The 16,834-nt window shown below is 42.6% G+C and overlaps 1 protein-coding gene across 1 annotated transcript in view; it reads right to left on the minus strand.

The window, feature by feature from the left end:
* Positions 1-212: 212 nt before the first annotated feature.
* Positions 213-16,834, minus strand: part of AKR1D1 (aldo-keto reductase family 1 member D1) — a 34,947-nt gene continuing 18,325 nt past the window's right edge. The window contains exons 3-9 of the mRNA XM_069003211.1: positions 13,950-14,066; positions 9,458-9,535; positions 6,998-7,120; positions 5,159-5,268; positions 4,526-4,691; positions 3,682-3,764; positions 213-370 (exon numbers count right to left, since the gene is read on the minus strand). Of these exons, the coding sequence (XP_068859312.1) occupies positions 328-370; positions 3,682-3,764; positions 4,526-4,691; positions 5,159-5,268; positions 6,998-7,120; positions 9,458-9,535; positions 13,950-14,066 (720 nt within the window). The 3' untranslated portion in view covers positions 213-327. The remainder of the gene's footprint in view (positions 371-3,681; positions 3,765-4,525; positions 4,692-5,158; positions 5,269-6,997; positions 7,121-9,457; positions 9,536-13,949; positions 14,067-16,834) is intronic.

Here is a 16,834-nt window from a genome sequence, read left to right on the forward strand (position 1 = left end):
TTTCAGATTAAGTGAAGAATATTCCATTAAGTGGAACCAATTTGGCTTAAACTAGTGAACCTGTTTTTAGGAGAAATCTTCAGTTTTATCAGTGGTTGGTCTTGAGCCTTCAGTGTTCAGCATTAAAGCCTGCTAAGCCAAAACCAGAAATTCAGTGAATTAAATAGATTTGATCTTCAGTAGCAAAAAGAGACTGACAAGACAAAAAGAAATAAATGTAATGTTTTTAATGCTGATTTGAACAGCCTCACACGAAGACAAAGCATCAAATGTTGAGTCTCTCCCAGCAAAGCCTAACAGCACTGGCTGTCCAGACCCACCTTGTTTTCAGTATTCATCATTGAAGGGATACTCTGGATGGTCACGCCACCTGTGGAGAAGTCAGATTGGACAAGTGAGCTCCTTGAGTGAAGCAGGATATCAAATCACTGCAGTTGTCCTGTGCCCAGCAAACCTCTTCCTTGTGATATATATGTGCTCTTCATGGAAGGCTCTTCTACTTATTCAGAAGATGTTCTGCCCTGAATAACTGTACCTGCAGAGTTGGAAGCAAACCTGTGTATTTAAGGAGAGGACAGTGAAGGAGCATTTTTCAGGCCTACAGGCTGCATACCTTAAGGAGAGATGGGGAAAACCAACAAGAGCCTGGATGTCAGCTATTCTCACTATTTAACTCAGGTGAGTAGAAGTGTTTTAGGCAAGGGGGATGGCTTCACCATGTGTGCATTGTGGAAGGGGAAGACTTTGTTCAGATGTCTAGAAAGATCCCTAGAAATAAGGGCTATATATGAAGAAGAGGTGGAGGCACCAGACTGTTCTACTTTGTCTTATGCCCTTAGAGCTGGCATGAACAGGTCTGGGATGGTGCTTTCCCCAAGCAGCTGCCATACCTAAACTAGGTCTGTCTGTCCTCTAGCTCAGCCTACATGTAGATGCTCTGCCAGCATCTACAGTGGCCAAGAATATACAAATAAGCTTTTGGATGAGCCAGTTCAGGGAAGAAAGGGATGTTCATGGGTGCATCCTAACAAAGGTAGAGATGTTTCAGGCTTTGTTTTAGAATCTGCATGCTCAGGGAAGATGCACAATCCAAGATCATGATAAAAGGCAAGAAGAAAATTCCCAGGGTCAACTTCAGGTGAAAAAATAACGCCGTGTTTGCCCATTATTGGCAGACTTGAGAGAGAGGTAGCTGTTTTCTGTAGTGGGTTTTCTTGTTTGTTTGAGAAGATGATGCTAAATCACAAGCCCTGGCTTGACAAACACTTTCCATTAGCTAAATGAAAAATTTCTGAAGAGCATTCTCAGGTGCACCATGGCAGCTGGCTGCCTTGCCTTACAGCAGAGCACAACAAATACTGGCATTTATCCAGCTGTGAGTCGTTCCAGTCTGGGAAGGACACATTTCACAATATTGAAGGTAACTAACTGGAAGGCATCAAACATTTTGAATTGGTTGTGTCAAAACATTTCATTCCGATATTCAGCCAAGATCAAGTGTTTACACATTAACAGATTGAGTTGGTTGAAAAAAAAAAAACCCAAAAAACAAAACAAGCCACAACACTTTGGCTTGTTTGACTTCAGTATAATGTGATAATGTCTGAGTTGCCAGTGTCATTATCTCTACTTTTCATCTGTAGAGCATGCTTGCTAATCAGATCTCACATATTCAAAAGTCTGAGTCCTTTGAGTGAAAATGATTCACTTGGAGGAGTCACTGCAGCTTGGCATAACTGGTAAGGAAAAACATCCTTAGCAAAGAAGGGGAGCATAAGATAACTTAATGTAAAACTTGCCCTGCACAATGCTTCTAGATTTCTCCAAGAGGACAAGAAACAATTTCAGATTAAGATTTCCTGAAGTACTCATATTTCTATAAAACCTCAGTTTTCTTCTCAGATGCTTAACTTGTTAATTCATTCCACTGATTGCGTTATCCTGTTTGTATGGGCTTACTCATACCATCAGAACAACAGGTTTGCACACAGTACCCTTATGGTAGCTGATAATAGGAAGAATCAGAGAAAAGCTGGATTTTTTCCATTCCTGCTGGCATTTGCATCCCAGCAGTCAAAGGTTTTGCACGAAGTTGACTAACCAAAAGTCTTTCTGTATCTTGGTTTGACTTTTTCAGATACATATTGCTGGATGAAATAAGAAATGTGTTTAGGCTAATTTGTCTGATGCAGTGTCAATTCCAGACACTTCAGTGTGGTAACGCACAGCAGGCATATATATCTATATATATAAATCTATATATCTGCTCCTTACATGGCAACATCACTGTTCTGATAAGGTTTTTTCATAGCTGAGATCAGACTGTACTTAAACATTTTTCCCCAATGTGGAGCTCCAGTGAAAACTAGACCTCCCAATGTCCATCCTATGCATCCTGTTTTCCTTATCCTTGGTGGCCTGCTGTGACCAATTTCAGTCTAATAAAGCAAAGCATTTAATTTATTAGGTTTTTAGATTGGTGGCTTAGAAAGTTCTTCTCCTGTGGGCATTTGCAGCCTTTAACTTTGTTTCTGGAAAATGCTCTTGCATTTGCACCAAGGTTACATTTCGTGTATATAATTTTTAAAATCTGAATGCTGCTATAACTCAATTTTGCTATATAAAACCAAAGTGTTTCAGATACCAAAACACACTTAAGAATCTCTGAGGCCATTTGTGAGAAGTCTTCTCGAACTAAGTACTGCTAATTGATGGAAGGCTATTTTAAATTTTAAGGAACTAAAGCTTCAGAGCACCTGGCTGAGCTTAAATGTGAAAGATGAACTCCATTATGATGCTTTTAACTTAGCGAATATTTTGAATCATATTATGCAGCACAGTAAGTGGTTTGTTTCTTTGCAGCATTTCCCCATATCTTTTCAGCAATGGTCAACATTTTAGAGTGCTACTGATGCTGTTACCAATGCTTTTCATTTCATGCTACAGTTTGGCAGGACACAGATAATCCAAAGTAAAAAGAGAAAGGCATGGAAATTAATCTCTAGCATTTGGCTACATACTGAGTGCCCCGAAAAGGGGAAAACAAAGTTTGGCCATAAACCACAGATGCTTTTGAACTGAAGGAAAAACAAACAGCCTCATCCTCTGGAAGAAGGGATGTTGGGCCAGTCTGAGTTTTCTGGGATAACACAGCCTTCAGGTGAAGCAGAACTATATTGGGTGGTAAGCTTTAGATGACAAGCAGTAAGAGATCAAGCCTTGTTAGCTCTCGGAAGCGATATCTAGGACGTGGTCTAGCAGTCAAACAAGATTCCTTTTTTCCTTAGAAGAAGGCACAACTCAATTTTATTTGAATTTCAGCTCCAATATCCACACTTCTAGACAGGGATGATGCTACGCTTTATCAGTATCTGAGACCATCATTTTCACATAGCAGAAAGAGTTTAAGGAAATGGAGTAGAGATGGAATAGCCAGATATAGTCACTTTCAACTAGGTGGGCTTTGGCAACCTGAGCTGTAGGCAAGAATTTTACACTTATTTTTGCAACAGGTCTGGGAGCATATTCAGGCTGCATTAAAAGTCTGTCATGTTTAAGCCTTACCTTAAAATAAGGTCGTTTATGCAAAAGTTAATATTAAAAGGAAGTGTTGGGGTTTTTTTTAATTCTCTGAAAGGACAGGAATGCTCTGCGAGGATCTAGGATTTCTCCTGTACTTACATTAACAGTTCCACATAACGAACATTTTTGTTCAGGGCTTCGATTTCTTTCATCTCTTTCTCAGTGAGGGAGAAGTCAAAGATCTAATGGAGGAGATGTTAGGAATGTGTTAGCATTTCTTGTCACAATCAACCTTCATATGTTCCAGATTCCAGAAGTACAATCCCTCCTTCTCCCTGTATCTCTCCCACAAACCCATGCTTACTTGCATTTGCAGGAGTCTCGAGGACATGAATAAGACCAGTCACATTTGCTTACACCCTTTTTGCAAGAAGGGGAAGGTAGTTTGGCAATACTGAGCCACCAGCTTTGAAAGCAATGTATTTCCAGGGAAAGCAGAGAGCAGTGCTGCAAGGGATGCAGGAACAAATTCATCTTATTTGTGGGTGGTGTCAAGCCAGGTGTTTTCTGGTGGCGTGGTTGTGAACCTCTCTGTCACAGTTGTATGCAGCACCCTGCCCTAGCACAGCTGTCCCATACCTGAAGACAGGGCAGAACAATCAGGGATTCCTGAGCTCCTGCAGCCTTGGGCTGCTGACCTGCTGAGTTACCTCATCTCGCTTGTGCTCCTCACTGCAGCAGCTGGTGCTCTGGGACACACCCCCAGCTGGAGCTTTAGCTGCTCCAGAGGGTTAAAAGACACCAACATTTTCTCTATGCATTGCTCTATTATTGTCACATCTTGTTACCATTTAGCAGTGGGGACAAAAAGCATCAAATGCGGCAAAGTTTGCCATTGGTCAAGTCCTACATATTTCTACAGAAAGAATGGGGGGATTACCTTCTATAGGGGCTAAGCCAATGTAAGTGGATTTGTCCATGTACTACTGGGGTATGAATTTACCTGGAAATTCTCTCTGATGCGTTGTGGATTGAAACTTTTTGGGATGACCACCACCCCTCGCTGGACGTTGAACCGTAAAGCAATCTGTGCCGCAGTCTTGTTGTACTTCTTGCCAATGGCATTCAGCACAGGATCCTTCAGTAAAGGAGGGGAGGACACATTTACCCTGGAAGAAAAGTGGGAAGAAAAAGAAAACAAAAAACCTCCTCATCTTTACTGTCAAAACATAGGGGCATCTACTCGTTTGTGGACAGAACAGTGCACCTTTTGACAAGTAGGGTGAAAGACGGGAGAAAAGCTTTGGCTCTTAGGTTGGCAGGTTGTCAAAGGCAACTTCCTACGTGATGTCCTAACGCTGACTTAGTTTCTCCTTCCTCACCTAAGCCTCACACACTCCCAGTTCCAAACACTTGCCTTCTGTTAAAGGAGACCTAAGGCAACCTCCTCTGCAGACACCTGGCATTCTTTGATGACAGCATGCAGCAGGAGTGTTGAAAGTTTATGCTCACAACAGTAATATTTAGACACTGAAGTTCAAAACCACTTTAAAAAATGAGGGCAGAGGTATTCTCCACAGGAGTGGAGAACTATGTTTCCCTGGATATTGTCCTCCTCCCTAACATGGGGACTTACCATGATTCGTCCCTTGAGGTTCCCAAAGGGCTGTACCCAACAATAACAATGTCATGTTGTCTGCAAAATTCTAGGAGTTTGGGTTGGGTGAAGTAGGGGTGGCATTCTACCTACAAGAGTAACATAGAAAGAAGGATTAATCAACAGGGCAAGATAGAGAAGCAGAAGATATCCCAGATTTTGTGAGATCTACAGACTAGGTGATGCTTTCAGGAAAGGATATGTGTAAGTTAGGGAATAGGAAAACATAATCTGTGGTTATTATTCTAATTATACATTTCTGGGTGATTGATTTTTTGGGTTTGTTTTTTTTTTCTTGATGGACAGCAGATTAACAGCTGCAACTATAATTTGACTGCAGGGAACTTTTGTTGGCCCCCAGTGGAAAGGTTGCAATAAATGGGGGTTATGGAGGTGAGGGAAGCTCACTAGACAAGTAGACTGAGAAGGCAACCCATCACATGTGGGTCAGTTCTCCATTTTTCTGCCTCTTGCATTCAGGATGACTAACCTGATGTTGTTTTTAGGGAAGTGTTGGCATAAATTGTCCCAGTTAGAAAGGTGGAGGGCGTGTACAAAAGGTGAGATTATGACCTTGTTGCGAGCTCTGCTCTCCCACATTGCAAACTGCTCCCTCACAGGCATGGATTTTCTGGCTGTGATCTCAGACTCTGGGAAACGGATGTCTAAAAGGTGACAGAGCAACCGCTGTTTGCAGTGGTTACTATCTGGCAAGTCTGAAGCTATCTGGCACATCTAAGCTTGATGGCCAGCTGCCCTAAGCTGGCCTTAATTTTTTGCCTGGTTTTCCTCGACCCCAGGAAGCATTAGCAATGCTCAGTGCAGTCTTAGGGGCACGCCAGAAACAGCAATTGCGTTTTGCACCCGCTGGGCATGTTAATACCAGGGAAGGGTGCTGGAATTTCCTATTCTCACAGGCAGCCCTTCCCTCCAGGCCAAATGCAGAAATGAAAGCTGTGGCCAGCCTCCTTGCCCTGCCTCATGGCCAGTCCAGCCCTCCAAGACACGCGCTGGGAGTGGGAAGCTGGTCCCTGTTGGTCCCTGGCCTCTTCTCTATTACTGCTCATGTGGATATTTGTTTGTGCCAGACGAGTCAGAAGAGCTTCCCAGTGATTTCTAGGAAATGCAGTGACCTGCCAAATGCCAGAGCCAAAGGTACTGGGCACTCAGATGGGTTGCTGCCACTTGTCACCTTCCCAGAGCCCCGCTGCTGTAATTTAACTCGGATGTGCCTGTCATCCTCATGGGATTGTTTAGCGCGGGCCAGCCACTTAACGGGGTCTCCTTTAATTGAGTGTTTTTTCTATCTCTTACAAATGTCTTAGAGGAAAAGTACAAGAGAGCAAGTACAGGAAATTTAGGAGTTGCTCCTAATGGCTTTTACACTTGAGAAGCCTGGAGTGACTCAGAATCCATAGGGTTGGGTTGGTGTCAGCTAAGGTAGACATGGCTTCATTGAGGACTGGTTAGCTCTGAATGGTTTTCTTGGGAATTTCTGGACTTGAAATAAGGTACATGGCAGAGATCTAAGATCTGCTTTGACTCAGCATTCAACCTTGTTATGGAGCTTTGGCACAGAGGCACCAGTTTTATAGTCCTGGAGCAGAAATTGAGGAAACTGATTGCCCCAGAGCCTTCAAATATTGATCTTTAGCCCAGATAGGAAGGGTAATATTTTCAAGCTGGAAATGGAAGTACAGAGGGCATCTGTGGCAAAGTACACACCACCTTTCCATACATGGTGGCTTAGGCTGTGTTTGCCTCTGTGTCCCCCAAAGTGGCACCATGGCAGGCACTGCCCTTGGCTTGCAGGCATACCTGGTTGCTGACAGGTTTGTACTTAAGTCCTGGCTTGTTCATGATCATCTCCAGTTGCCTGCGGTTGAAATTGGATACTCCAATAGACTTTGCCAAGCCTGCATCTTTACATGCCTCCAGAGCCTGCAAAGAAAGCAAAGACAAGAGGAGTCTCACACATTGGCTTGATTTCTTGGAGCGTGCATTTTAGAGAGAGATGGAAGATAGACCATTACTGAGACTTCAGAAAGCCTTTTGCTGCAGCAGAATTAACAGCTCTGTTAGCATGAGGGCTGGTGTTGTCCAGGCAAACCAAACTCTATTCCTGTGTCAACATGCTTTCCGGACCAAATCCTAATGTTTTATACCTCCTGTGAGGGTAGAATTCGTCTGAAGAGCAGAAAGATTTAACCTGAGATAGAGATACTTAAGTGCCAGGCAGCCACTTGTAAAGAGTTTTGCTTACTTTATGCTGCTTTAGCAGTGCCTCAAAGCTGGAGAATGAAAAGTGAACAAAACAGATTGCTTTCCTGATAATTCACTCCTTTTGATTGTAAGACAGTTTTTTGTATGAAGTCTCTCTCCAGTGAAATCCCCTAAATATCTGGCAAGGCACATCACAAAACCTGCACAAAAAACATCCATACACTATAAAGCAGAAAAAAAAAAAAAAGGTGGATGGGAGAGGGGCATTCTAGATATATTGCATTTTAGACAAATCCTAATAGCTGAGAAACTCTTACGAATACTGGATATGATTATGTTCCCTGGTCTTCATTAGCTTCATCTGCTGGGTTGTTAAGGGGAAAGGGTGTCCTTTCCCATGGTCTTCCCATTTGCTGCCAGAAACTCTGCACACAAATAATTCCGTGACTGTTTGAGGCAGAGCAGACCCCACCATGGAGCTGGATGCCCCTCCAGATTTTGTTATTCTTTCTGTCTCACAGGAGCTGAAAGAAGGGAGGTAAGAGGCACTTTGTGTTTGATGACCTCTAGTTGGCCTCATATGCCTTCTATCACTCAGTGACAAGCCAGCAAATACAGTCATCTGGATTAATTTTTGCCTGCTAGCACCACACTGAGAGAGTGAAATTATCTGGATTGAGTTGAGCCATTTTAATTTAGATTGATGCTGCTATTTGCAGGCAATCCCCACCACCTCCTTTTCTCCTGGTTTATTAGCTGAAGAGAGAGGCCTGCTATAGAATACCCTTTACATTAAATACCAGCTCAAAGATAAAAATATAACAGTGCTGGAGAGTTGTTGCTTTCGACATCTGAGCAACCATCCTGTGAAAAGAGAGGAATGAACTGCATCAGCCAAAGTCAAGTGTAACATAAACAGCTAAGGTGGAAGTCCCCCTTTCCCCCAAGAGCCAGACTGGATGGCTCAGCTGCCAAGGGAAAGTTCAGGCCCACCCCGGGCTCTCTTCCACTTCAAATTTCACTCAGAATTTCACCCTATTTGTCTTTATCTGCTGTACCTCGAGTAGAGCTAAATTGGGACATGACTATCCAGATCTGGACATTGCAAGCTGAAGTGGAGCACGTAGTAGCACCTCTTATCTCTCTTGGTGTGAACTGGGTGTAATTAGTGATGCTATTTCATCAGATTTGGTGCAGAAGGAGAGCTGAGCAGAGCTCTGGCCATGAGCTAAAGAGGTGTCCATGGCTTTGCGAGGCAGAAATGTGAGAAGATTGCTAATCTCACACTTTCTGCCTCACCCAAGATCCTGAAGCCAAGTGACATTAGGGTTAATGAGACATCTGCCTAAAGGACTGGAGCACATCACAAACAAATGTAGGATGCAATCTTTCAGGCAAATGCTACTTCTCTCCAAGTTTTCTTACCAGAAAAATCTTGTGTTCCCATCTGATAAGTAAATTTAGAAGTGAGTGAACTTGTTCTAATGGCAAGTGATGGCAAGGTCTTGGTCTTTGTTTTTTGGGGTTTTTTTTGAGGGAGGAAGGTGTTGGTTTGTTGGGTTTTTTTGTTTTGGTTTTTTTGGTTTTTTTTTTAAAATAGGGTGTTTTGCTTGATTGTTTGGGTTTTTTTTTTTTTTGGTGAGCTTTAGGGAAAAACCTCTTTTTTTCTGCAAGTGAAAAGATTTTATTTTTTTAAGATGATCCAGTCTCTTCTTAGGGCTCCAACTTTCTCTTTCAGTAAAGATCTGATAAAGGGGAAGGATTGGTAAAAATCTAATGATAAAAGCTTCAAGTAGTGAATGTAGAGTGCACTCTCTGAAAGAAGGGATGTGGATGTCTGATATTTCAACAATGTTTTGTTATAAAAATAATTAAATTATAGCAAAAAGAGACATGCTTAAGGACAGAAGTAAAATTTATCCATGGAGCTAGTACAATTCCATCCATTTCCCCCAGCAATTTGCTTCAGTTATATTTATGAAAAACCACAAGTAAAAACGAGAATGAGTATCTGTGGGTTTAAAGCATATATGGATGGGTGATGTGTTTGCTTACCTCCCAAGTGGCACATAAGTCTGTCTCATGGTAGATAAATTTTCCATTTTCATCTTTTGGGTAGAGTGCATCTCCAGGCTGAAAAGTAAAACCATACTTCTGTGCTTTAAAGAAAAATTTTTCACTCCTTAGAGCAAAAATTTTTTCACGGACTCTGTTTCTACTAGTAAACAACAAAAAAGAAGTCAAGTAGTTTTCTGAAACACCCTAAGTTCAGCAGGTCATTCATGCTGGCCTTACCACATCCTCATCTGCTAGATCACCCTTGGATACACTCCTGAACTGTCACATGAGAGTACACTCAGGAGTTCCTGGATGGCCTTGTTTTTCAGTAAACTTTTGACCTTTATGTTATGGCATCCAAAAGACTCATCTCTTTCCAAAGGGCTGGGTTAGAGTACCATCCTGTATTCTCTTCTACTTCTTCCCTCTTTTCTTTTTAGCCCTTCCCTTGCCTCCTGCTTGTGTCCCAGGCAGTTGAGCACTGGACTAAGCTGGTACTCTCCCCAACAGCTGGAGGGTCCAAGAGCTACTAGCAGTAAGGGACTATGGGCATAGCTAACCTCTTAAGTGTGTTATCCACCTTTCTTTGGATGCTAGAAGCTCCTTCTTCCGATCTCTATACTCTTGGTAGAGAACTTCAGAGATGGTTTATGAGCTGATATCTCACAAGCATTGCTTTCTCTTATTTGGTGGTCATTTCACTGCTGTTGCAGGCAATGCATTAACACCTCCCTCCCCTGTGTCTGATCACAATTTCACTTTTGTGTTTTGCTGGGGTTTGGTTTTTCTTTTTTTTGAACAGAAACCCTTCAGTGATGTCTGACATTTGATCTGACTTCAAGCTGCTACATTTCAAAGGCCTGGGTACAAGATGTTGACGTGGTAATTCCTTGGGAACATGCAGCTGTGACTAATATGATCAGTAACTATCACCTCCCAATTCAATTGAGTTCAAATCCAAGGCATTTAATGGGAAAAGTGAACCTAAGGAAAACACAGCCTCAGATTTCAGAGGGCCAAGGTCTCAGTTACAGACATAAGCCTGTCTCCTCCAAATGTGCTGATTTTCCTCAGCGAATTCCACAAAGACAATTTGTTGCTTTTGTTGCTCTGTCTTCCTGGAAAAAAGAATATCTTAACTAGATGGAGATAGGTGGCTGTTGGGTACATTTTTTTTTCTGTTAGAAGGCAAAGTGTTTGCCATCATAATGTGAGGTGGAGAAGCTTTATTTGCAGAAGCACCCCATGGTATTTTGGAAAAAAACATTCATCCCATGATACCCCAGCACACTTTCCAAGGACTGCAAGTTCAACATACAGCAGTTGGACTTGTTTAAGTAAATGAGTCTGAATTCAGGATTGTTTTACTCTGTCCCACTTCTAATTCATTAATTTCTATTCCACTCTTTTTTATAGTAGTCAATAGGCAGCAATTACATCAGCTAATTTACCATCCTACCATTTTCCTCTATTTCTATCACTTGTGTTTTAAAAAATGAACCAAGTTAGCATGAATGGTGCTTGAAGACGAACTTCTCTTGACTGAGATGTGGTGTGAACTACTGTGGATTTCTACAGTGGTCAATCCTTCCTCCTACCTGCAGAGAACTGTGCAAGGTGTCAAAGTGCAGTTGTCTCTGCTTGATAGTCTCCAGGCAAAACTTTCTCTACCAAGCTATCTTTTAATGCAAGGGAATTTTTGAATGGAAGAACTGCCTGCAGATGGATGAAGTGCTGAGAGAAAGGCAGTGTTTTATGGTGACAGGGTGGTGGTTACGGGGTCTTTGAGAAGGTCTTTCAGAAGCCGGCCACATATTTTAGCTATGGGTTCTCATGAACTACACCATACCAGTCAGTCCCAGAAATGCTGATGTCTTGTCTTGCAGTTCTCTTGGAGATAGCCTTGTGCTTTACACTGGATGTGAGGTGGCTTGCTACCATGCTGCTGCACGAGCACTGAAATCAGTGTGGCAACACCGTACAATCACTGTCATTATGCAGGGAACACATCTTATCATGTCATCTTCGAAGTCTGGAGGCACTCCAAAAGATACCAGACAGCTTACTTGCCAGTTTAAAACCCAGCAGTTGTTAACCACTGAGAGGAAAAGTCCTGCTCCCGTTATAATAATTTTCTCACCAACACAGATGCAGGAACACAGATTTGCCCATCCCACTGCTTTCATAAAATGGTCTTTGACAAGCAGGTTTTCCAAGAAAGCCATTTTTACAACCTGTGAATACCTGTCCTATAAACAGAAGGCCAACAGGAAGTCAAATAGTGAGGCCAGTGATCTGTTTGGAGTTATTGTTTTAAAATGACAAGATACTTAGATGAGACTTGTTCAGTGTAACACTAAAATACCTGCTGTCCTGTCAGACCACAGAATTACACAGTTGGGATGGATTTGTAGATCATTTAGTGCACAGGTTGATGCTTACTGATGAATTAGTCATCTGAGAAGAGTCCCCTAAAAAACCTGCTGGTGGGTGTGAGCTCCCCAGGCAGAGGGCACGTGGTGGCCCAGAGGAGACCTGTTCCTGCTGGTCATCTGCCTTGCTAGGGTAGGGGGCCTGAGCACCACTCCTGGGGGACTAAAGGCAGGAAGGACAAAAGTCCTGAATGGGGAATCTACATGGGGAAAAATACAGGGAGGTGTAGGCTAATGTTGGTAGGTCAGCGAATAATTTCACCCCCTGTGTTGGCCATCCTTGAGCTGTGGAAAAGCAGTGGGACTTTGTTGACTGGTGCTCTCTGAAACCATAGTCCTCTTGCTCTGCCTAAAAGCCCTTGACAAATTGCTGGCTGGGCTCTGCAGGGGCATATTTCTTACTGTTTTCAGAGTGGTACTGTAAGTTCTGTCTCAAGTACATCGCTGGTCCCAACCAGAGACTGTGTTTCCTAGAAGACTTCTGGGGAGAAAAGCATGAATGTTTGCAGACTAGAGGGGAGTAGGAGTTTCTTAGAGTTACACCTGCATACTCCTCATCAAAGGCAAGCATCACAGGCAGGATGGGTGTATTTGTGAGAGAGGGAGTGCAGAAAGGAAACCTGTCACCACTGCAAAAGGATGGGGTTTTTTCTTGTATTTGACACAGAAAAGTGTATATTTTTCAGGCAGAAATTGACTTCTTTTTTTCTCTCCTCTCATGAGAAACATGAATGAATGTCTAGGTCTGCTACTTCTTTAACAGCTCAAGATTGTTGATACAAGCCTCAGGGAGTCAGATGTACATTACTTTAAAGCCAGCTGTCTATATCTTTATATTGTGAGACAATGACCTTCACTATGTGGGAGAATGAACTACTAAAGAATACAAACACAAGAAGAGGGAAACAGGAAATTGCTAGTGGTGGGAAATTTTCAAAAATGTACCCAAAAGGATTCCATACGTGTGACTGTATAAATAAAATTTTAATATCAGAGTCTGGTTACTCCTATACAGGTCTTAATAGGATATGGCCTCCTCAAGGGAAAAAAAGGGTTGCAAGTGTAATGTGATAGCTGCATTGGTAAATGGCTTCCTATCTGATAGTTCTGGTAATTTTGAGTCTGCAGCAAAATATTATTTTAATAATCAGAGAACTATCTTTCTTGCAAGAAGAGGCCAGTTTAGAGCTCAAACCTTGTTCAGAAACAGTTAACCAACTGATTGCCTGACCTCTGTTGTCTCTAAGAAGGATTTAATTAGTTATAGTTCAAAACCATTTAAATGTTTTGAATATCATTCTCCTAATTTCATTTGGCTCTATAGATGTACTTGCAGAGGAAAATTGTAAAGCAAGGTACAAAGAGCTGTGAAAGCAGAACACATGTGGACTTGCAAGAGGGAGGCATGCAACTCTGATGTGAGCTCCCTGCATTCAAAGGGTTTGCCTGTAAGTTGCCCACAGCCAGCAGTATGAAGGAATATCAGCCTTGAACATTTAAGAATGAGAGATGGACAGCCCATATTTGGCACCAGTTGTGATCTACTGAAGCTGAGCACTGCAGTTATGGAGATTAAGATCATAACCACGATTTGCCCAGCAGCTTTAATTTGGGACTGATTAAGGAAACCAACTTGGGGACTTTTTTGCCTTTCCCTCTCCCCCTCCAAGCTTTGCCCCCAGCCTGTTGCTGCTTTGTGTGACTTCTTCCCTGCAGTGACTCCCTCCTCATGGCTCCGAGAGGATTCAGACACATGTACTGCTTCAGCTACAGTAATTTTTCATAGTAGGAACTGCTCAACCCCTGTTGGAAGACCTGTCCTTCCAGCAGAAAGACTCTAAGCACCATCTGTCCTGGCCTGTCCTCACACCACCTGTAAGCCTTTCTTTGGGTGGGTAGCACACAGAAATACACATATGCAGTATATATCAAAATATATATGTTTTCTGCCCAAAATACTATTGACAACATAGGCTGAAGCTGCAAGGAATATGGTAGACAGAGACCTTGGTTCAAGCCAAGCTCATGCACTTTTTCCAAGCAATTTTTCTTTTTACCTTGAAAGCCATTGGCAGCTCAATAATGTAGAGGTCCACGTAGTCCAGCTGCAGGATCTTCAGGGTTTTCTCCAGCGTGGGACGCACCAGCTCTGGGGGATGGCAGGTATTCCACAGCTGGGGAGGCAAGCACAGACTTTTTTTGGGTGCCAGGAGGAAGAGCGAGCCAGCTGAATCCCTGCAACACACATTCCATCCCTCTTGTCCTTCTGACAGCGCCCATTATGCACAGTGCAAAGACATCATGGTCTACATCCCTGCAAGGCAGAGGTGAGGGCCTTACCTTGCCTTCTGTCAGAGCCAGCTGCAGAGGCTAAGACAGGAATTCTTGCCCAGGACTGATGAAGTGTTGACCCAGTAAAGCCATTATGTATTTTTTTTTATTACAACAGAGGTTCTTCTGAGCTGAGTATATTGCAAACTCTTGCTCAATGAACTTAGATTCCTTTTGTTTTCCAAGCATATGCTTTCACTGAAAAACTTTGTTCCCACAAGGAATCTGTGGTCAGTTTTATGCTTGAAGGCAGAAGCTCAGATCATGTGAGTTAGCTATTGAACAGCCAAGCACCCAGCACAAAGAGAATCTTCTGGTTTTCTCCTGTGGTCATGGAGCCTGAGAGACTGCCTGACTAGGGAAGTTTTCATTTATTCCCCAGTCCTCACGGGAAGATGTGTTTGTGTTTAGTCACTGTAATGCAGGTGTGAGGAGTTAAAGTCTTCTGTACCTCTTTAATCCCAACTGCTTCCTTTCAGGGTTGCGCCCTGAGGTTGCAATGGAGTGTGCTTAGCTGGTGAGTGTTCAATACTATCTCTAACTGAACTCTGCTGATGCACGTCTCTTGCAAGAGTAAAACCATAGCATGGTAATTAGTAACCAAGAGCTCTTTGTAAACTGATTGAATTTTGTCGATTTTACCAGCAGCAGAATTAACACACAACAGAAGGTTTAAAGTGCCATTTGAATGCACACAATAAGTTGGGCTATTTTCTTTTCTCTTTTTTTTTTTTTTTTTCAACTTACAAAACTAATGTGTGGAGTCATGCTGAGGTTTTTGTCACTTTTGTTGGTTGGAAAAACCTGCTATTTGCTGGTATGGTCATTGTCTAGTCAGTTCTGCCACCAAGGCTGACAGGCACTGTGTGCCAAGGCATAGAATGAATTTGTTCTAAAGACACAAAACCTGAATTGTGATTTGTGGGAGAAGATGTTGATTATAGGTGTCAAGGGGTATAGCTTGGCTGAAGTTTAAGGTATTTTAACTGTTTGTTTTGTTTTAAACCAAGTTAGAGTTATTCCCCAGGAAAACAATCTGCTCAGTTCAGCCCGAAGAAGCAAGGACACCTTAAGTTGTACTGAGAGCAGGACATCTGACCCTGCCCTAAGCTGACAAACCAAAACACCTGGAATTTCATACTAGGTCCTCCTCAGCTGTGTCCTGCAAGGTGTGAAGAGTTTATGATCAGTAACAGTGGAAAGAGGCTGAGTGTACTACAGTGTAGGGACTGAGGTCCTGTTCTCAAGAGTTTTAAGCTGTTCCACTGGATTTACTGAAAACCTTTGGTCTATATATATTTTTTAAAGCATTTTACATGCAAAATGATCTTAACTTGTATTTAAGTAAGGAAATGACTTTGTAGACTCTTCATGTTCAGTTTGTTACTGTGTTTTAGAAATTTGGTAACATGAGAATAGTGCTTAGAAGTAGTTTTTCTGAGTGCCCTTTCCAGCCCTGTACTATTAAGCTCAGCATTTGCCAGTAAACATACTTCCCTTTAAAAAACTGCAGAGGTTCTAAAGAACCATCCTTTAAAACAGCAAACATTTGTACTATGTCAAGACATTGATGCCATGGAAACTTCAGAGTTTCATAACTATTTTCATGATTTGTACAAGTTATTGTATTATCTACCTAAGTAGAACCCATGTAGATGTTTGAGCAGTCAAAGCTGCCAGCTGGCTTTGGCATTTTAGGACACCACATTTCCTGGAAATGTTACTTCTAGTTTAATGAAAGAAATATCCTGGGATGAAAGAGGAGACCAGAAAGGTCTTGCTGTATAAGCCAAGTGAGATGTTGGCAGTTGATATAAAACCTCTAAAATTTCTGGATGCTGAGCTGCTCTGCCTGATCAGGCAGCCAGCAGCGAGAGCCAAGTGCAAGTGCTGATGATTTCAACTGGCAGATGCAGTGCGATCACACCAGGTCACTGTTCCAGCAACGCTGCCACTCAGCAGGGCTGCTCTCGTTAGTCCCCGCTGATGGATCAGCCTTCCATCTGCAGCATCTTTGCTTAAGGAAAGATCTGCACCAGGGGCTTGAGACTGAAGGGTCTTGGGAGTTTCCAGTACTTCTGATGTCAGTAAGGCAGAAAACAGAACTAACCTCTGTAGTGCCTACTGCTTCCAAGAATGGTCTGCTGCATCTACCTGGAAGATGCAACAGTTCATATCAATCGGTTACTGATCAATGCCTGAGGTATCTACTGGGTTGAGGTTTGCCTGTAGTTTGTAAGATACCTGAGTCTGTAAGGTACATAAAACTAGAGATACATAAGGCAAGGGATATCCATGCCCGCTCCTTCTGGGATGTTCAGAGCTGCTGTGAAAGTTTCGAGTGAAACCTGTGAAAATCCTAGATTTTGATGGATTGAATTAGTTGCATGGTATTTTTCACTTCTGCCTTTGAACTCTTTTAAAGATTGTAGAAATGCTATCATGGACTATCACCCTTAGCAGCTGATGTTTTGTCAAGCACAAACGGGACACAACTGTAAGAGAAACACACGTGTGTGTGTTGTCTCACAGACACATGTCAGGCTGGGAGCACAGGCATTGGCTGTTGTGGTACTGTGTGTTGCAGCCCTGTCACTTGCAGGACCTGCAG

Source organism: Aphelocoma coerulescens, chromosome 1A (genome assembly GCF_041296385.1).
Source record: "Aphelocoma coerulescens isolate FSJ_1873_10779 chromosome 1A, UR_Acoe_1.0, whole genome shotgun sequence".
NCBI classification, from domain to species: Eukaryota; Metazoa; Chordata; class Aves; order Passeriformes; family Corvidae; genus Aphelocoma; species Aphelocoma coerulescens.